We start from the raw sequence: 21,911 nt of genomic DNA, 5'->3' as shown, positions 1-21,911 counted from the left end.
CTCTCAGATCTCTGATCTTAAAAATACAAGTTCCAGAAAATTAAATTACCCAAACTGTTTATCTGAATAATCTGGAACCATCGAGGCTGAAGAAATGATAAAAAAAAAGCGCCTTGGCTTAAAATAGTTTGCGCTATAGGGGTGCATGGTCACGAATGCCTCGTGTGACACTTTGTTACAAATATTTGAGACAGGAAATGCGGACACCCAACACGGTCCCGCAGCTGTTACCAGGTCTGGACTAGGCTTAGCATTAAAATGGGTGGGTAAGATCGTATGTAACGGCACACTAAATGATATCTAACAAGATTAATTTCCTTCCCATATGTCTTCCTCCCTTATAGAAGTACGGGATCCGGTTTCAGGATTAAATGGCTCTGTCATCAGAAAGCTATATCATCTTGTTTAATAACCTCCTTTTGAATTATATTGGACGTCTCTCCTCAGTATTGTTGACTTTGGCATTCTTGGGATTAGTTTTTCCATGTGCTTGAATTTTTTCGAATAATATGCCTCATTTTTCTTTTCGATTATCCTTTTTATTCTTGGCGTTGCGGTTAATAATCGGAGGCTGCAGTAATCAAGGGTTGTCGGACACGGCTGACAATTCGTAAAGTTCGCGTTCCGGGTCAGATTGTCTAGGAGTCAAATAATTTTCTTAGGAGCCAGAAGAGAGTAATGGCGACGGGCATATGGTATATAAAATAGTCAAAAACGTAAGGTTTGGATCGTAAAAGGTTGCTCAGTTCCACTCAATGAGCTAGCACTCCCACCATGCCTGCATTATACTTCCGCCTTGATAGGCCTACAGCATATGAGACCTACGGCCGATCTACACCCATATGAGAGACCCCAAAGCTGCTTAAGGATCCGTTTTTTTATTGTTGTAAGAAAAAAAAAGAACTGATTATGGCTCATTTAATCACACGGTTCAACCGGTAAAGGTCTGCTCTGTTTTTGTTTTTTTGGCCCAGTAAGTAAATATTTGTCTCCCATCCAAAACTGCTCCCAGCTCGCCGTTAGTGTAAGAGTTAACTTTCTGGTGTTACCAAGGGGTGTAAACAGGCTGGTCTGAGGTAGCTTTATATACAAGTCCTTTCCCAATCCGTCAGTGTTATTAGGGAAGAAAGGACATCTTTTATGCCGAAGCATTTTATCAATTCCCCCTGGCGTTCAGACTGCAGTAAATATCCTGATGAGGAACTAAGTGCATTCATACGCTTGTCTCCGCTACACCGGCTTATGAATAGTAATTTGTTTACAGCGGCAGCCAGTTAAAATTTCTAGCGGAGGCATTGGATATTTATTTCTTTTTTTCGTTTTTTATTTAAAAAATATATATTTTCCTTGTCTAAACTAATAAAAGCCCTGTGTGTGCGTGGATGGGTTTCGCAAATTATCCTTTTCTCCCCAAAGTCGAGAAATGTACAGTGACGAACATTTTCAGCTGAAGAACGAGGGCTCGAGCTGCTGTTGTACTAGAAATCCCGTGGCTGGCTAAGGGTCTTGGGAACTGACGCTCAGCGGCGGCTCGTGAGCGACACCTTCCCTCATTACAGCAGAAACGCGTGGCACCGCGGATAGTGTATCGTGCTGTATACAGGCCGGGAACCTCTAAATCAGGGGAGGGCAACTATAACTGCTGTTAACTTTACCGGGGGCTGACGGGAAATTTTAATTCTGGAACTTGAAGGCTACAGTGATGGAAGTTATAACTCATACAGTTATAAAGATAATGAATGGGGGTTTTTTTTGGAGGGGTGAAAATTAACAACGTGTAATCCTTAATTTCATATTACTACAGTTCATCCAAGCACTACAGAAATTTGACCCTTTACGTTCCAGCGCCTCGCTGTACATTGGCAATCTGTTGTATTGTCCGCAATGCTTATTCCACATGTTAGTTAATCGTTGATGGGAGCTTATTGTCAAAAATGTATTTTAATTGGGGGGGGGTTACTCTATTTTTGCATTTATTAAGCAGTTCATTTTCTATTTTATACATGGCAGTTAATAATATTAATGTGTATATACACAGTTAAAAGGCAGGGGGGTAGCAGATGTAACCTGGCCGGGCAGTAGCGTAGGGGGCCAGCGTCTCATGCCCAGCTTCACCATGATATATTTAAGGAATATTTCTCAGGGTGACCTACAGTTTAATTTTTCACTCAAACAAAACATTGAAATTTGATTTTCACAAAGATCCTTCAATACAGATCTGATTAAACATAGGAACATAGAATTTGACTATATTACGTATGTATTCGCTGTATTAAGCTCTTTCTCTTCTGCAGTGAAGTAAAATCTTCTTTCTTGTATCTATGCAGGGTTGTCCTGGGGCAAGAAAATTTACGGGGCCCCTTTGCCCTTATGAAGGCACAAGCAGAGCTCTTTATCCTTCATGTTTATAGCTTCTGCAGATCTACGAGGATGGAGTGCCAGGAAATGACATCATACCTCAATGACATCATACCTCATCTCCCTGCTTCACCCAGACCTGGTAAGGGACAATGATGAGCAATGTATATGTATATACGGTACCAAAAAATTAGTGATTTAAGGTTTAACACTGGAGTTGAGTTATGTTTTCCTTTTTTCTTTCGCAAAGCCAGATATGGATTCTGGTTTAATACCCGATCTCGTACTGTGTGCGCAACACACTGACAATAAAAAAGGTTTTACAACAGCCACGTGTAAGCTTAGGTTAACATTCTCCCTTTTCCATAAATGAATATACTCTCTGCCCTGGATCTTACTATTTCAATATGTTGTGAGTGAGACTCTTGGACTCCCCCCGTTCTATTATCAGGTCTCCTTTCCATCTTAAGGCAGGTCAGGTCACCAGGTCCAAATACCTGGAAGTAGCAGGTCAGGAAGCTGCATTTCCAAGCTTGCTTCCTATCTTGTGAGATCGCTGGTCGATGGAAACATACATGGGAACTTCCGTCTCGATTCCAATGCTTACGCAAGAAACCAGCTCTGTGGATACATTGTGTCTGAGGCATGTCTGAAAATGCCTGGCGAAAGCCAGGAGATGAAGCCTTCACAGATCAACCAGGAGTTTGATTATTTAACGCTGATTCAGTTGTCTAGTTGTATCTGTAAGTCGACTTCTTCTGGGCCTTTTCGGGTTGGTTTGAAGAAGAATTAAAAACGGTCTACGAAGACACGTGTGACTGACAAAAATGCTGTAAAGTATGAACGTTTGGGTAGCAATGCAAGAAATTGTCTTCCAAAACATTCTTGGAATACATTGTGGCGATCTTCACCCTGAATATCCAATGGGAACTTTTTTAAGCTCTGGAGATTCTGGTAATCTTTTATTATTATCTTTTATTCATATCGCACCAACAATTTACGTGTTTAAAACTATATTGTCCTTTTAGTTTTACGGGAGCTTTGTGTTTTATATTTAAAACGAAAAGTCTTATTAAAAGAAATGCATCAAAAGGTCTGGCCCTTCTAGCAACCTTATTCATTTCGGCATAGATATAGATAGATATATATTCTGAACAAAAAAACGATTTGAGGTATCAATTAGCAAGATATAAAGAAAAGAGCAGAGAGTTGAAAACAGATACTCTTTTGTACTGCATAGGGAAGAAGTCCAATAAAAAAAAAGAGGCAAATAAATAAATATATTCACAGAGGTATCTGTCCCTTTAAGAGGCTAATCCCCCTGCATCTAACAGCTTCATCAGTCGGCCAAGTGGCGCCTACCATTTAAAAGGGAGCTTCTCAGTCCCCTGATATCTGAAGTGTGGAAAGCCCGGTCCTCTCTCTCGGTTGGCATTCTGCCCTGATTTTTTTATTTTTAAAGAAGAAACCTCTCTTTCAATCCGCGCACACACAGGGGGAGTACAGAGACACAATACAATGAATCATATATTCCCCCAAAGTATAAGCTCTCTGCTGGCACTTCCCTCCCTTAGCTGCCTGCAGCATTTCCACCGAGCCAGACCTATTCAAAAGACCTCACCTATTCAACAGCATCTCGTATTTTTTTTTTTCCTCGTTACATTTTGTAATTAACTCGGCCTGAATTGAGGTCTAGCAGGGTAACTTTAATCCTTTGGCAATTAAAAGGGAGCCTCAGTCAGTATAAACCCCATTGTGACATAAATGTGATTTTATTTTTATTTATTTATTCTTAACAGTGAGAGTTTTACCCGTAACGCCAGTATTTGATAACCGCTCAGATGAGTTATAAAGAAAGAGAAAATGGAATCACAACAATGTATGAATGACTTTTTTGTCAGAGTAACTTAAACGGTGGATTCAATGAGACGCTACCCAGCAAAGATGGCAAGATGGAATACAGTAACTGATTTTACAAATGTTCGGGATGAATACACCTTTATCCTGCTTCTGCTCTTTATGCTAATCCAATCATAGAAATTGCAATTCCAGGAATTGCTGAAGGGTGGTTTAGCAGCGCAGTAAATTGGAGATTTGAATCGCAGAATTGGAGAACACTGTATGGAACGGACAGCAAAGAAAGGCAAACAAAAATTATAGCAAAGGAATGAGACATAATTGTTTCGGATGAGTTAGAGGTCGGGGTGTTAAACGGAAACCTTGCCCAATGGGGATACATCTCATTTGTAAACATGATAGACGTGTGGGAGAGCAACTAATAACACGCGAGTTCTTTCTATGATATTCTGGGACTTGCTTGTCCTGAGATCTCCATGAAGCTTCTCATTTCCTGAAACTGTCAAAAAATAGCATTTCATTAAAAAAAAAATGCAACCGAGCCCATTTAACATGGAATTCATTATGCATTAAAGTGTAGATTGGTATAAATAGCATTTTCCTAAATGAAAACTGTATATGACATTGAAATCAATGGGGGTTCTTACTGTGCATTTGCACGGAGGGTCTGGTGGCATTGCGCGTCTGTTCACTGGCAAGCAGGAGATGTGTTTGGTCAAGAACATCACCCACAAGCCAAGGAGCATGGGGGTGGGAAAAGGGGGCAGATGCACAGGTGGCCGTGTGTTATATCCCTCCATACATTTCCAAGGGGGAAAACACATTGATTTAAAGGGGACACTCAGCTGTCATGTGTATTAAGGTGCATATGATGGCAGGAGAGGGACGGTAAATTGGTTATTGGAAAGAGCCAAAGGGAAAACAAACGAAACATCTGAATAGAACTATCTAATTGTAGAAACCCTATTTAATTCCAGGAAAAAGGTCTCTACTATGGAAGCATCCTGAAAACAAAGCAGCTACAATGGAGCTAGTGTGGAGTACAATCTGACTCAGGTAAAGTAACCCGGATATTAAAGGCTACAGGCTGACAGGTCCCCGTCAAACTCATCTAGTGGCTCTGTGAAATGCAGGTGGCTGAAACATGTATGGAATTACTGTGTTTAGGATAAAACACCCAGTGACGTTATGGAGTTATTTCAGTCTCTATGAAAAAGGCTCTTGAATTCTATTTAAGATGTATTTGTTTGGTTTGCAATTCAGTTTTATGCACTTGGCACTAACTTATTGATTTATTGGTTCAACATAGTTGAAAATATATTTACTTGCTGTCCTATTAAGGTTTAGGAAAACAAATACCAACTTGTAAAGAATTTGGCTCTATATTGATACTGTTGCAAAAGCGGCAGGGAATGGTCTCCGTGACCCAATCCCATAACAAGTTGTGTGAGATAAACCAGCTTCTACAAAATTAACATAAGTGTGCTCAGCTTGAGCTTAAAGTGTCCCCGTACAGACAGATTGTGTATAGCAACTCAACAAGTCTACAAAATAGCAGTGCTGGGCATTATCATTGTGTGCCGCACTTTCAACACTTACCCTCCTATGCTGTATGTCATCGGCCAACATTCCTGCATTCTCTTAATCACAAGCTGACGTGTACAGTGAGGTCTCACACTACCGTCCTGCACAAATGTCTTCAGCTGTGTTTTAATAGCTGTTAGAATAAAAAAATATCAAATTACCAATAAACAACTGGAGATTATATATATATCTATATATATAGATATATAGATATATATATATATATATGTGTGTGTGTGTATATATATATATATATAATAAATTGGAGATGGCTAGATAGAGATGTTCCTCAAAAATGGTACACAAAAAGAACAGGTACATGGGACAAAAAGTTCTAAACTTGTTGAGTAGTGCAAGAGAACGTGGTTCTCTTCACATTAAGATGTGACGTGGCTCAGGGTAAAGGTAGTAAAGTCCAAAAGCAATTGAATAATGACCACCCATTCCTTAGGTATCCCTTTAACCCTTTCCAGTATTATACATATAGGAAGATAAACTATTCTAGTTCTAGAAGATACCTAATGTATCGGTTTGTCTTAGTCTGTCAATTCTTGTCTTGTCAGACCCCTTGAATATATGTATTGTATTAAGCGCTGCGTAAACGGTTAGCGCTATATAAAAAAAAGATGATAATAATAATAATAATAGTCTAAGAGTTGCATTGAGAACAGGAGTCCTATCCAAATCTTAAAATATTACATTTTAGAATCTTAACAAGTAGTAAAGTTACACACATTTCATTTAATTGTGTTATCGTATTGGTTGTACACAGTTCTTCTCACTGTGGTTAATTGTTTATAAATCTTATAGCATATTTTCTCATTCACCACACTTTATAAGAAATTCCACGTCAGACATAATGCACCAGGGGGGGGTCTATGCTTTCACAATTTGGGGATCCGTTGTTCCTCCTTCTCATTAACTCAACTGACCGCTAATCACTCGGCACAGTAATAAGCACCAAACCCACCGGCCTATTTTTGGCTATATACATCTAAAACCTGGTAATTATTTTAACCCTGGCCGTAAGGAATATTAAGCCGTCCATTCCAGTGACTTTCAGCCAAGCACATCTGCAAGCCTAGGAGATAAGGGGACATGGGCAGCAGGAGTGAGAAAGGTAAGGCAGAGGTAGGTGGAAAGAGGAGGCTTAGCCGGTTCACCTGCTTCCCTGAAGAAGTGGGTCTAAATCCATTTTTTAAGTGAATGGAGACAAGGCGAGTGAGGGACCAGATAGGCGTGTATTTGGAGATGTCGATGGAGGAACCGCTTTGATGAGTGAGTCGGGTTTTTTTAAATTGAACTTTGTTGAATCATACAAAAATAATACATTTTTTTTATAGTATGTTAAGCAATCAAACCTTAGCACACTTGATTTTTTCCTCTAAAGGTTTTACCAGTTATGTGTTCCTAGCAAAATTATGAACTGGGCACAATTTTACATGATTACAGACATATTTCTGGGAAGGGTTTGGACCTTTAGCGGTACTAGGCATGATGTTTTCTAGTTATGAAATCAAGATTGGAAGGTAGAACAGCGTCTTCAAAAAGATGCCAGAAAAATTGACACTATATAATCTCATTCTGTTTATAAAAGACAAAATATCTGGAAATAAGAATTCCCCACACCTGCCAAGGGTAGTGAAACCAAATATTTATAGGTGTATGATGGATAATCACTCCCAATTTTGAAACAACGTGTAACAGTCGTCACCTATAAACGTTTCACAGCCATTAACAAAATGAACCAGACGCTGCATAGCATCGGGTTAACCACATAAAAGCATAAATTATGTCTGAAAGTGGATATTTGGTAAAATGTTCAAACTGGCAGACATTGCTTTTCACACGTCGTTAGTCGGGCAAGAATTTTTATGGAATAATGCAATTTTTTTTTATAGAAACGCACCCAAACATTACAGGAATATGAAAATATTCACCATATAATGTCCGATTAAAGTTAATGTCCCTTGTTGGGGGCACCTAGGAATATGTCATGAAAACCAAATCGAAAGATGTTTTGGCAAAGTCAGTTATTATAAGGCTTTGAACTCAGCAGGGACATCCCAAAAAACAGAACTCTCTCCACGACCCATTCAGAAGTATATTTGGATCTCTGCGAAGAAGCCCGGGATACTCCTTGAACACTGGGACGTAAATATATGACAAAGACGTGTCATATGCGATTCCTTAATCCATGAGGGTTTTCCTCTCACCTTTTTACGTGGTGCCAGCACCGTTATGACTTATATTCCCCTTCTTGAAGTCGGATTGCTCTGTGAGGTAGGCTATGTACATGAATGTATATTTTCATTGGTACTTTGGCCTTTCCTGTGTTACAGGGACGCTGTCTCACTTCTTTTTATGTTAAAAATATAATTTTCACATACTCCGCCAATTGTCCCCCTGATATATATGTGGGCTTCTCTGACTGCATGTCTCTGCTACAAACTAGAGTAGCCAAGGAGCGTAGCCAATGGGAACTATGCACACAGAGATTCCACTCTCCGGTTGGCTCGGTGGGTTGGCTGTACTCCCTTTTGAAGCCTCTAAATCCACTCATGATTCTTTTTTCATCGAAGGCATTGTTAGTTCCGAGTGCCACCGGAACCATCCTACACAGTAACTTCGCCTGTTGTTGAAGTACCTTTCTGATGATTCTTGCCACAAGGATGGCTACACTAAAGTGACTGCATCAGCCATTTTTTCTCAGGACACACATCATTTCCCCATCTTGCTAACCATTACGTGTAAAGTGCTGCCCCCTGCAGCACAGGGGATGTATAAATCCAGAGAAAACAATAGGTTACTGAATTATACATTCCACATAATGCGGGTCAGCAGCATGAGGATATTATGCATGGCCTGGAATAAATGACCAACATGGTCACCTGAGGCTAGACCTCCCATGCTACGCACAAACCGTTTACACCTAACTTTTCGCAGTCTGCACGGTCTGCTACTTTGGATACTTCTTGGACGACAGAAGGACTTTGCTATTCATGCATATTAGGCAGCCAGCTGTCCATTTACTCTGTTAAATGAAACTTAAACTGCACGTAGCTTGCATACGGAGCTTGCAGTTTATATGTATATTTTGCTAGCAAGCATGTATGGATTAAGAGATACAAGTCATTTTTAAAATGTGTTGTCCCCAGTCGCTCAGGCTATCATTTTCAGATGACTGACTGCTCATTGCAGTACTTTATGTAGGGGGTAGCCTGCAGGGCAAGTCTTTGCAGGAGGATTTTGAGAGGTTGCTGGGCCATTATCATGAGGTGTTCTCCTACTGAACACTTTTAGGTAAAAAAAATAAATAGCCAATCACGAAAGCTCTTGGCCAGATTGGGTTCATGAGTCCTGTCAGGTCACTGCTCAGGGGGGCACACATGTGAGGGCCTACATGCTGGAGGATAAAGAGTCCCTGAACACCTGTCTAAATTGTGTAGCACTTTCTGACCAATTTAATTGACGACTGGGAATGGAACTGGATCAATTGGGATCAGAATGTTCTGGCAGAAAAAAATATGAATGATTTATTCATTGCTGTCGCTTCTGGAACTCAAAGGGTTGAGTGCGTCGCGAAGGTCCGTGTTCTCTGCTATCCCAGATGCTTTTGAAAGCTTAAAACGCACATTGGCGTCTGACCAGAGCAGATCTGTGCCGAATCTTTCACACCTCTACCCCTGCCATGTACCTAGAAATCTGATTGCAGCATAGTCTCCCCCCAATATGTAGGATGCCGGTACTTAACTGGTTTTGTAACTGGTCATAAAGAAAAGCTATCCGCCTGTGTGTTCATTTTTTTGTTTTGTTTTACAACTTAAATTCATTCATTCATTCATTCTGTCAGTGAATGAGACAAAGCTTGCATTGCAATGCACCCTGCTGGCTGGCAGGGGGTAGATGAACAGGGGGGGGGATCCAAGATGCATTTTGTCTTGGGTGCTATTTGATACAGGAAGAGCCCTGGCCTTGTGATGATGCCATACAGGGGCACAAATCACATGCTCAACATATTACATTTTATCTTGGTCTTTACGTTTGGTTACAATTCTGCTAGCACTTTGTGTAAATTTTATTATGGCTCTAAAGTCACCCCATTAGGACTCTGTGACTATGCTTCTCACCGGCACCTGAAAGGGTTAGCATTTTGACTGCTGTTTTAGAATGTACTCTTTTATAAATGAAAATTACTATTTTTTTCTTTTAACACTTTGTTTCTCATTACACTTTTTTTCTTTTTTTTTAGCTAAAAAGTATTTCAAGAAAAAAAAGTCTTGTGGTGTATAAACTACCTTAAGAATTTTGTGCTTGAAAGTTTTGTGGACAAAAAAATGGTAATTTAAGCAAGTGCAAAAAATACTAAATTGTAGGGGGTATTAAACCAAATGTATTGTTTAAATTAGATTATATTTGCATAAGCTAAACGTAAAACCAATGTTGCATTGTTCTGACTGCTCTTTGCCACATTTTAGAACATAAATAATTTGAAAACTTATCTGAACCATGAATAATTAATTTTACTTTACACGTGCATGTAGAAATTTAAGTATGTTCATTAATTTATTGCCATTATATATATTTTTTTTTAGTTTTTTGTTTTTTTATTATACACAAACAATGAAAATAAATAAGTGTATACAAAGATATCCCATCCTGTCCTCTAACATTCTATGACGAATACAAGAAAAACAAGATTTCAATCTCTTATAAAATATCTTTAGAACATTTGTACATTTTTGCTCATCAATAAAATTTATTAATAATAATAATTATAATAGAAAAGAAACAAATCTGTATATTAGTTAAAATTGATAAGTCCAGGTTCAGATCGCTATAATGCTACTGTGGGACATGTGATGTGAGGGTTGCAGCAATTTATTTCAAACCCCCTGGTATTGCAGAGGTTAAATTAAAGGAACAGCACTATCTTCTACCCCACATCTGTCTGTGTATCAGGATTTAATTAAAATATGTGGTCCATATGTACCATATAATACAAATAGCCCCAACAATAAAATAAGCCAGCAACATTGAAGGAAAGTTACAACACATTATTATTATTATATATATATATTTAAAAAATCTATATATTTACAAAGAAGGTTGGTGACTTGATTTAAAAAAAAATCTGATCTTATGGTTTTAATTATGCTAGAAAGCTATATTACATATAAAAATAAATCATCTGACTGGACGTGCGTAGCCCTGGATCCTTCATCAAGCTTTAAAATAATATACATAATAATAATAATAATATCAATAATTATAATTGTCAGCAGTGCAAGAATGGTGTGATAACACTTAAACTGGGATATCTCTATATTCCTTGAGTTGGCCATTGACCCAAGCGACAATAAAATAAAATGTACTTTATATCAAGTTACCTTTTTCCCCCCTCTGTCTGGTCTTAAGTTTAACATACGTCTTAATGTGTGACTTTGTTACAAAGCAAGGAAAGGGTAACAATTATCCGTCAACCTTCAAAGTATTTTGCTGCCAACCCGTTAACTGATAAAGATTATGTCCACTGTCATGTCTGGCCATCCACTAACCCCGATATCAGTGGCAATAAAACTCCGGCTTGCACGCCCTTCGGTTTAGCGGGGCATGATCCCTGCCAAGTCCGTCTCTCTAAGTCTTTCCATTCAACAGCAGCTAGCATGAGCATTTACACTCTGATATTATGGGGTACTGGACAGGGATCCATGTGCAGAACCTCTGTCTTGACCATCCCTGGCAGTACCACCTCAAGAAAGTCTTGGTGACGGACTTAATGGGCTTGCAGAACATACCCTCGGGAAAGGAGCAGGACTTTTCTGAGAAGCAGTGTCCTTCCTTGATGAACCTTGGCCAAAACCTGACCCCCAGGTCTTTCCAGGTGTACAGTACAGGGCAATAAGTGTAAGCCCACAGCCACTGCAAGAACTTTCTACGGGCTTTCTTCCCCATTCTGATTCTGCCACCATAAGGTGCCTCACTGAGGTCCATCTTTTTCAGTTCCAAGGGAAGGGAGCCAAGAATTTTAGACTTGATCATTGAGTCTGGGTTGGATGTATTAACAAAGGTGGGCAAAACAACTGCCATGAAATTAGGGTCAAAGTTACTACCAAGCTTTTTCCTCAATGTCCTTTCATCCATGTCCTGCTCCTTGGGGTCCTGCTCAGGGTCAGGGTGCTCAATGATGTCCTTCACAGGTAAATGATCACTCGGAGATGGCCTGAGCCTCAGATAAGGCTGGCAGGACCCTTGATGGTGAACAAGTATCAAACAGGAGCAAAGGAGAACTGCCTGCTGCAGAATTATCCTCTTCATGATGTACACCCCCCTTCAATAAAGAACAAGGGTCTCCCACCCCCCTCCCACCCTCAATAAATATTTATAGAATCTCTGGATACCAAAGGGGAACAATGGACAGTAATAATCCACAGAAAGAATTTAGAACGTTGCAGAGCCAAAGGTACACATGGGTTCCGGTAATTGCCTTTCCCCCCAAAACAAAATGCTTATATTCACTCCCTGGGCTGTTTTGCAGAGCTCCGAAATAGACACAAAGTCCGGAGAAGGTGCTTTAAATAGATCGGTGGTGTGTGTGACACACACACAGATGGATATACACTGTATGTGATCTCCAGCCTTGTGGAGCCAGGAAGTTTCTCACAGAGATGTAACTGTGTCCATATGCAGGGAGAGCCACACAAGGGAGGCAAAGATATTTACCCCTTTCTCCAACCTTTCTTATGATCCCTTTTGCTCCTTATTCTGTTTTTTTTTGGCCGTGGGGGCATACAAATTCACAAAGGAGTCGTCTCCATCCCCATGGTGACACCCAGGACAACTTGTCTAGACTCTGTCATACAGTCTGGCGTGAGACTGGAGCCAAGGAATAAAAATAATTAAAATTAATCCTTTTAACTTGGAAAACTAGAGACAGTGATATACACAGAGTGTTCCTCCAAAAATATACAGTCTGCCAGTTTAATACCAAGCTATTTATGAACAGTCATGAAAATGGGCAAAATCTCTTAAAAAAAAAAAAAATAAGTAAAATCTAAGCAAGCTAAAGTGAGGATTGTCTTTTAACTTATTCTGCCCGAAAATCCCATGAGAGTTCCAGAACCGCAGAACGATGAGGCTTCATCCTCTTTCAAGGTTTGCTCACAGTTTGCCTCTTAATATAAAATAGTCTTTTTTTTGCCCAAATTCTGCTATATGCAGATTTTTTGTCCGTCAGGCTTCCTCCAGGTGAGAAATTTGTAGGGAGTTTCGAAAAGATATTTTTCTTTCTTTCTTTTTTTTTTAAGAGCAGATGAAAAGGTATAGAGAACGCTCAGGCACCATGCACATGGGAGCAGCATGCGCAGAAAGGAGTCCTTTCAGACCAAGGCTCCTAATTTCTTTTCTTTTTTTTGTGTGTGTGTGCCGGGTAAGAATGCTCTTTGGGTGCAAATGAGATGATGCTGTTTGGGAGGAGGAAGGATTAAGAGTCCTTGAAGAATTTAGTACTGAAACGTTGGAAATCAGAAAAGGCTCAGAGCAGTATCACATTGCCACAGTGACTCTCGGATCCAGATGTCCTTTAAAGTTCAGTATGGTACACACCATTCTGCCTTGCCTTTATGGATGGCCCCGGGCTCTTGTCTCCGTGTCCTTCTGCAGTGACCAGATGGAGAACAGCAGGTTGCAGGACATAAAATGCCTGAGTGCCGAGCAACACGTGCGGGGTCCGCTGGATATCCTTTGCTGGTCTTCTGATTCCCGGAGACAGGTGTCTTACAAGGGGTGCATCCTCTGTACCTGCCTCTCTCCCTGCTTGGGTGCAGAGCTTGCAAGAGTGTCTCTTCTCCACTGCTACTGACTTCTTAATGTGCTGTACTCTTCCCCACCAATCCAAGTTAAATATCTCCCCCTGATGGTGTGAATTGTTAACTGACACTGCCCACTGCCGTCACTCCCCCCAAACCCACACTCTCACACACTCCCTGACTGACAGCCTCTCCACAACAACCCTTACCAACCTCCCCCCCTTCTCCTTTTTTTCTCAAACCCTAACCAATTGACAGAGTGTGGCTCCTGGGTCCTAAATCCTACCTCCCCCTAAGGCTTGTCGCGTTAACCCTATGTGGTCTTCGGGGAACTTTATAACTTTCTGATTATTTTCCCCCTGAAACTCTGTTGCAAAAAAAATTAAAAATTACCTTGTAACTTATACAGGGTGATTGGTGGGCTAAATCGCTGTGATCTCCGCTCGAAGATCACGATTTAAAGTCTGCAGTTAGACTTATATACATGAAAGGCAGGACTTTACTGGACTTATAGGGGATAACACTGGCGTCCCATATGGGACCATCCTTGCAGACGCGCTGAACCATATGAACTATCTGCTTGTCTAAGCCTAGCTGTCCAAAATATGTGCACCCTCTCATTATACATCAATGCCTTGCAAAAACGTTTGATCAGGGAATAGATTTGTAGAACTTTCGCTTAAAGCCTGCTCAGAATATGCCGCAGTATGAAGTTTAAATCAAAGTGAGCGTTGGTTCCTAAACAGACATTTCACTTCTCTCATCAGCAAATTGCACCACGTTCCGTTTATTTGTAGAGTACCTGCAGATTCTGCAACAATACTGCCAAAGTTAACAATAACATTAAAATTCACAATATACAATTTGACAATGCGATTAACGCGTTAGGTGCATTAGACGTATAAATGGAATAGCCGGGACTGGTGTGGAGCTCTATTAAAATAATATTTCCCTTTCATTAATATAGTTGGTGTGAGGTTTCAAGCAGCCACATTATTGGTGCGCTAAGGGGGGGACTTAGCTGAAGACAAACCTTTTCAGTTCTTTTATGGAGCCCGTGTTGTATAATGCATGCCCTTGGACTGTAGAACAGGAGAGGACTCTATCTGCTAATTATTACGCCTTAAAACATATATCCACATTCTAACATAAGACACATCTCTCTTAACACAGGATTAGAATACAGCCCATTTTGTAAAGGGACTGCTGAGCACTCAACAAACAAACAGTGTGGACATCAGTGATTCCCCTATTCGTATAACTTAATGAAATAAGAATAAATCCATTTGTGTTGGAAAAACTCATTCAGTAGCAGCGGCTGTCCATAGACCAACATAGGCAGCCTGATCCAGCACTTCCAATAGAGTCTGGCGGAGAGAGGAAAGCTGTTGTACGGACCGTTTATAAACCATTTTTTGGGCAGCTTCTTTAGAATGTAGTACGTTGCACCTTCTGTAACCGCTTTTATGATATGATGCTCTTCACTGGCCTTTCGTAGCGAGTAGCATAACGGATGATGGTTGAACCATTTGGGAATTTACTAGGGATATTGGGAATGAATAGTGCAATCTATGTTGGAATGTTACGAAACACATTCGCTCCTAAAGACTATATAGTTACATCGTGCTTTAAACGTTGCATGGTCTGATGTGTCAACACCAAGAAGGGATAAGGACCCACCATGTAGAAAAGATATTGTTGGGCAACCATTTCTTATTAAGGATTAAATCCCAGGAGCCAGTTATGGTAAACATGGCATTCACCCAAATTCCAGCTTTTGGGGAGCGTGAATCCTACGGATCTCAAGCAGTCACCATGGGAGTCATCAACAATGGCAAGAATTTGTGTTATTTGTTCACAGCCACCAGAAGGCGTATGGGCTATTTACTAAAGTTAGGACCTCCTCGATGGCATCTGACACGAAGTTGTCACTAGAAGAAGGAGTCTTTACTAACCCATTCGGTAGAAGCAGAAAAGTGTTTGTTTCTTGAGGGGCCAGGTTTCTCTGGGCATTTTTCCAGTTTGGTCCAGAGCCAGAACCTGAATAAATTTTATCTGGATATTTTTTTTTTTTTTTTTACTTTTGTTCTGAATTGTTAAACATATCATTGGTTGGTCTTAAAATTTTAGCCGGGGGTTCATGGACCTACCAAGCAGATTTATGTGAACCTGCCACATTCTACATTACATAGAAAGCAACAATGTTTCCCACTGTTGTCCAACTAGTAATCGGCATCGATCTCCAGTAACAACATCTAACGTCGGCGATCCTTCGTGTAATTACAGTGTGCTGGTTTAATTATCATTAAGTAAATTAGATGAATTAGTGTGGAAAAAGCCATATTTGATAGGGATTGATGTTTCATTATTAATGGAGATATTAGGTTGGGTGCATGGGAGACAGATTTACTGAAAACTGTCTAATTTTAACCAATTTAAAGCAATGCCTCAAATAATGATGTTTTGTAACTTTTACATGGCTCGTATTGAAACATAAACCATTAAACTCTTTTTGATTCTCTGGATAAATACATGGTTTACTAAGATATGTACGTTCTTTATCCAGGGAAGAATGATCTCATGTATTATTATGCATGGAGCACGCACTACATGCAGATATGTAACATCTATCCCAAAGATGCTTTGTTTGCTTCCAAAGGAGATGTTTTGAAACAGCGTTATAGATCATATAGAGATTAAAAATCAGAGTAAGTCTGATATCAAGAACATTTACTTGTGTGATGCAGGAACTTAATACAAACACATCATCTCATCTCTTCAAAAGCAAATAAAATGGAATTGTATAGATTCTTACGTTCAGGTTTTTTACCTATGTGTAAAGGCTTGATGAAATAGCTTGATGATTTGATAATAAAGACAGATATAGAACAAATCTGACTTTATAACCGTTACGATGCATACATGATATAATGAATTCTGCAGTTTTCCCACCAATATAGTAGGAAGAATCCCTCATCAGAAACCTTCAAGCCCATCTATGGTAAAAGAAACCCTTCTTTATTGATGCCTTCGCTAATCTATAGAGGAATGTATCCAGATTCATAGAAGTCACAAGCCATGTATATCTTAGAATGAGTCCCTCATAGATACTGTATCAACGTTACAACGAACCCGTCTTCACAGAAGTTCTAACCCATAAGAACAGTAGAGCCAATTATTCTTCAAACCATGCATGGGATAATTAAGAACTCTATGTTCCAATCAATATAATTAAGGTGGAATCCCTCTTCATACATGTTTTAGCTCCTACATGGTAAAAGAAATCCCTCTTCATCGCTACCCTCAGTAGTCTATAATGCAATGTATCATGATTCACGAATGTTACAAGATATATATATATATTGTTAGAATGAAATCTTCATAGATGCTTTATCAACATTACAGCCCGTAGTTCCAATATCCATATAGAAGAAGAAATCATTCATTAAGTCTCTTACCACTGTGCTTATTTCTACAATGTTGATTGATCGTATCTGATTGATGTCTGAGGGTTGAGCTAAAGTGGGACTATGATTTTGCTACCCCACAATCTGACAATTTGGGATCAGACCCTCACATCTTGCATATGGTGAGCAGGTATTTGCGGGTGAGCTACTGGAAATTGGTACGGCGAAGTGCTACGGCAGAACACACAACATTCATTAAGCCGTTCTTGGTGTAGACACAAGGGACCCTTAAAAACAAGGGGCTAAAACAAAAACGCACACATCAAATACGGTTTCTTCTTTTCACAGCAAGTCTTAAAACCGGGCTGCCTAGGTGGGCCTCGGTATTTCTTATTTGTTGGCTAATTTCAGCATCTATAAATAATTTTGTTTAAAATAAATTCTAGCACTTAAAATTTTCATCCGCATGCTTGCACAAAGAAACGTATTTATTGTTTTGACGTGTGCGTTTTTACGGGGTTTATATCAGTTACACGGTTTCAGAAAGTTGGCAGGACGAACAGTCTTCCATTGTAAAGGCCTCGCAATTACTTTTTACAGCGTACACCTTGTGCAGCTGAACACCTGTAATGTACGCTTAAAGCAAGGTATAGGAACATTTCAGTACGTTTAATGATCGGGCCCGGCTCTTGGCGCGTGGTTTGCGCGCCAGTGTTGGGAGTTTAGGAATTGGTACACATTGAGTCGTTGAAACCTTCCCACAAGAATACTTTTCTTTACTCAGCCCCTGGATACTGGATAAAACCTAGTGCCAACCGGGTGAAAATATGCTGAACAAAAAGCTGCTTCTGAAAATGTGGGCAAATGAGGGTTTTTTCTTAAAAGTTATATGTCTGATTGTTCATTTTGACGCAGTAAGTCGTAATCGGTCGCTTCACACTGGGACGCGAGGGTTGCGTTTTGCTCGATACCCACTGATGGCGCGCATGCTTGGAAACCATAATCATACGTTATGATTTTTTCCAGCTAGTGGGTAATGAACCAATTATCACACCTGTTCTAGTGATTGCTTATTCAGTCTCTAAGTACAAAATATTTAAATATACCTTATAAATCACTACTTTGCATGCGTTTCTATAACACGCTTCTCCTAATTCATATGCCTGTCTGGTTTCTGTTTTTTTAAATACTGCAGCGATTTTTTTATTTATTTTTTTTTACTGCGAGGTGTAAACAAACACACACGTAGTATTTTTTTTTGTTGGTTCACCGTGTTTAAATTTACTGGCATTTGGCGACTATAAGCGAGTCGTTACCGTACCGTCTAATTTCAGGAAAGGGGGGCTTGTTGTTTTGACCATTGCTTTTGGAGGAGCAGTGAGACCCTGCGGGGTGAATGAACAGCGGAACAGAGCTTGTTTTCAGGTTTCTTTTTTTCTATTTTTAAGAAAGGAAAGCCTGTTACAAGGCTCGATTCAGGTCATTATGGAATACACAGGCTTGCTTATAGCTTAATGGACCACTTTTCATCTATGGAAGGGCTTGACACAGCAAATTATAACCTGCAGAGCATGTAAAACTCACATATATATATATATATATATATAGTGTGTGTGTATATATATGTGTATGTATATATATATATATATATATATATAGTGTGTGTGTGTGTGTATATGTGTATTATATATATATATATATATATATAGTGTGTGTGTGTGTATATATGTGTATTATATATATATGTGTGTGTGTGTGTGTGTATGTATATATATATATTGTATATCATATATAATATAGAAGCATTGGTGAGTTTATGATGCTATGAGTGATTCACGCAGCTTTTTTAATGCCCCTTGAGAACGTGCCGCATTTCGAGTAGATTTTTATTGGCTGTCGGTTGCTTGACATACAACATATTCCTACCCTGCCGGTGTCAACCAATTGCCCTTGTGTCACAGCTGTAGGTAGAGGCCTAAACCGGCTGGTTCTGTTGTCTCATTCTTATAGTAATATAGAATTATGGATATATATATATATGAAATAGGTTTTATATGTAGGAACTTGGGCAGGTCAGAGATTCCCTTTACATTGACCTTGTATATTTGACTCCTTAATACCCTCCTTCCTATCATGTCGTTCAGCTGTCTTTCCGTCCTGTCATCACCAGACAAGGCTGCTTTTTCTACAGTCCTGTCTGTGTCCCCTACAGAACTCGATGGCAGACGAGAAGCTTTTGGCCCATCTAGTCTGCCCATTTATCCGCGTCCCCAGTCTTGCCTTATGTTCAGGATAACCCGATGCATATCACTTTCATGTTTAAATTCCCTGTATTAACTTCTACCACATCTGCTTGAGACCAATTCCACCTATCTACCACCCTATAACTTTACACCTAAGTCTTGTGAGCCTCATATTTCTCCAGCTTTGTAGAATCACAAATGTATTTGGAAATACTCTGTCTTCTCCAAAGAACAGGTTTAGTGGCCCTTCTTTGACTATCGAAGGTATTTCTATCCCTCTGGAGTTAAGGATTCCAGCTTTCGGTACAAAATGCGTTAAAATACATAGATAGGCACTAATACGTGTCTGATATACTGCAGGCATAGCGCTGCATCTCTCAGGTTCCATAAAACACCCGTGGCTTTATTTAGTGGACTATTTAAAACCATGTAGCAGTTTGGAAAAGATCCCCAGTGAGACCGCGTGAGAATATTTCACCTCACCTTCCCCTCGCTTAGGGTTTTTTGGGTTTTTTTTCCCTTTTTTTGTCAGCATCTTCATCGGGTCAAAGAGAGTGTTTTTCTTATTCTAAAAATCTCCTCGCCTAGAGCTGCTGGGATTCATAGCCGGGATCAGGCAGCAAATATCGGAGGCTAAAAATGCTGATCCAGCACAACGTGTTATATCGGAGATCTTGTTCACGTTTCTCTGGAGTGTGTGCCTTATCCCGTCAGGCGGGAGAGGTCTTTGTAAAGCGCTTGTTGGTTTAAGGTTCTAAAGAGGATGATGGTTTTTACTCGATGAGTCCTCCGGTGAATGGATCGCATCGGAGGTAATGCCCGGGGTCTGCCGGAGTCACACCTGGACTGTTGGAAAGTAATCCTGCAACTCTTCAAAATGTGAAATCTTTATTATTGTCGATCGTGGACAATACGTGCATTGAGCTGCCAACTGTTTAAATGAATGGCTGGAATACTTATTTCAATAGAACCCGTTGGCACTGAAAAATGTAGCTTCTTGTAGGAGGAATTTCATTCATGAGATGCTAGCAGTAAAGGTACCGGATGGGTGAATTAAATATAACGATATCATTGTTGGGTCAGCATACATACATAATGAAGATAATTCAGCCCCCTCCACGGTAATGCACTTTCCTATCCACCTGCTGTCCTGGATTTCAAAGTTTAGTCCCTAATTTAGTCTCTGTATCCTACGCTTTCAGCTTTGTTCGCCGAAATCTTTTATCAGCAGACAGGAGGTAATAGTTTGCGTCTATAGTTGTGCAAGATTATGCAATGTATCTGGGGTTTTTTTGTTTTTGATAAATTGAGCTTCTCTATAGCATCTACGCAAGCAAACAGGATAGAAACATGGAATTACTCGGTAGGTCAAGTTTGCCAGATTTTCCTGATTAAGATTCCGATGTTGGTTTTGTCTTAGATTCAGGAGTCATATGCCTATCCCATGCATGTTTAATACCCTCACTGCATTACCCTCTACCACTCCTGCTGGGAGGCTGTTGCGCTTATCTACCACCCACTCAATAAATGTGATGACGGTGAGAGTCCCTGACTGCAAAGTGTCCTTTAAATTGTCTTTTTACAATCACTCAAAGAATGCTGTTCCCTTTAACAGAGCCTTCGTTAGCTGCACTTCTGGTTTATCACCACGGGGGGGCTGCTAATGCTTTCCCCGTCCGTATCATACCATCTCACCGCATGTTCTCCGAAGTGACGGCTCCAGCGTGCTTAACGATCCTTATTAGCTAGTCTGTGGCCAGACGGTGATACAGTGTGTAACCATGGAAACAGCACCAATAATAGCAGCAATATTCATCGGCGCCAAATCGTGTATAACTGTGTATGAGCCGGTGCGGATATGTTTATGATGAGCATATCTGTGTATGGTTGTGTATATTAATGTCTCTGCTCTTTATAGGTGTCTGCGAGGTACCGGATTAACCTTTTACATGATGAATTCTTATAGCAACAGCTTTGCATGCTGATCTCTTTGCTAAGTTACGCATTTTCTGTGCCTTCATGTAGGTTTTTAGTTCTTATCAGCTTGAATTCGGTAACCATGCTAGGATATATCTCTTAGATCGCTGCCGAGAGCTGTGACCACCGTTTATATTGGGAAATGTGTACTTTTCTGGTCTATTCTCAGGATATGTATATAATATACCTCACAGATTTCCCCTATTTTAGACCCAAATCCTTCTGTCCCTTTTTCTTCTTCTTCTTCCTTTTTTTGTGGGATCTCAGAATGTTTGGGGGTATGAGGGTATCACAGGGTTCTACAGCCCTAAAGCCCCGATAACAGCAGTAAACGTGTTTGTTAGCTATGTCAGTAAAATATTCCTCTTCTAAATGCCTGACATTCTGATTGCACGCCGTAAGACGAACGAGATATAGGGCACGCTCAGTCCAGATCTAAAAAAATAAAAAAAAAGAGCAAAATCATTATTATTTGCTGACCAAATCAAGGCACTGGAAGGAATCTTTGTAGTCGGTAACCATGGTGAGTCCATACTTCCATGGACTTCATCTTCATTTAATGTCTTTCCATGTTACAGGGTTCATTCACTGTAGCTGCTGAAAATAACAGTGATTATGAGACATTAATGACTCCGCTGATCATCAGACTTTGCTGGTCCCAACAGTCCTTACGAATC

At 40.0% G+C, this 21,911-nt stretch overlaps 1 protein-coding gene across 1 annotated transcript; it reads right to left on the bottom strand.

The window, feature by feature from the left end:
- Positions 1-10,383: 10,383 nt before the first annotated feature.
- On the bottom strand, positions 10,384-12,156 carry LOC128502388 (noggin-2-like). The gene has a single exon (XM_053472183.1). It carries the CDS (start codon positions 12,115-12,117, stop codon positions 11,461-11,463), a length of 657 nt encoding a protein of 218 aa, XP_053328158.1. The 5' UTR covers positions 12,118-12,156; the 3' UTR covers positions 10,384-11,460.
- Positions 12,157-21,911: the final 9,755 nt, after the last annotated feature.

This window comes from Spea bombifrons, chromosome 7, assembly GCF_027358695.1.
Source record: "Spea bombifrons isolate aSpeBom1 chromosome 7, aSpeBom1.2.pri, whole genome shotgun sequence".
NCBI lineage: Eukaryota > Metazoa > Chordata > Amphibia > Anura > Pelobatidae > Spea > Spea bombifrons.
The sequence above is the reverse complement of the archived record's forward strand: the minus strand, read 5'-3'. Positions and strand labels throughout refer to the sequence as shown.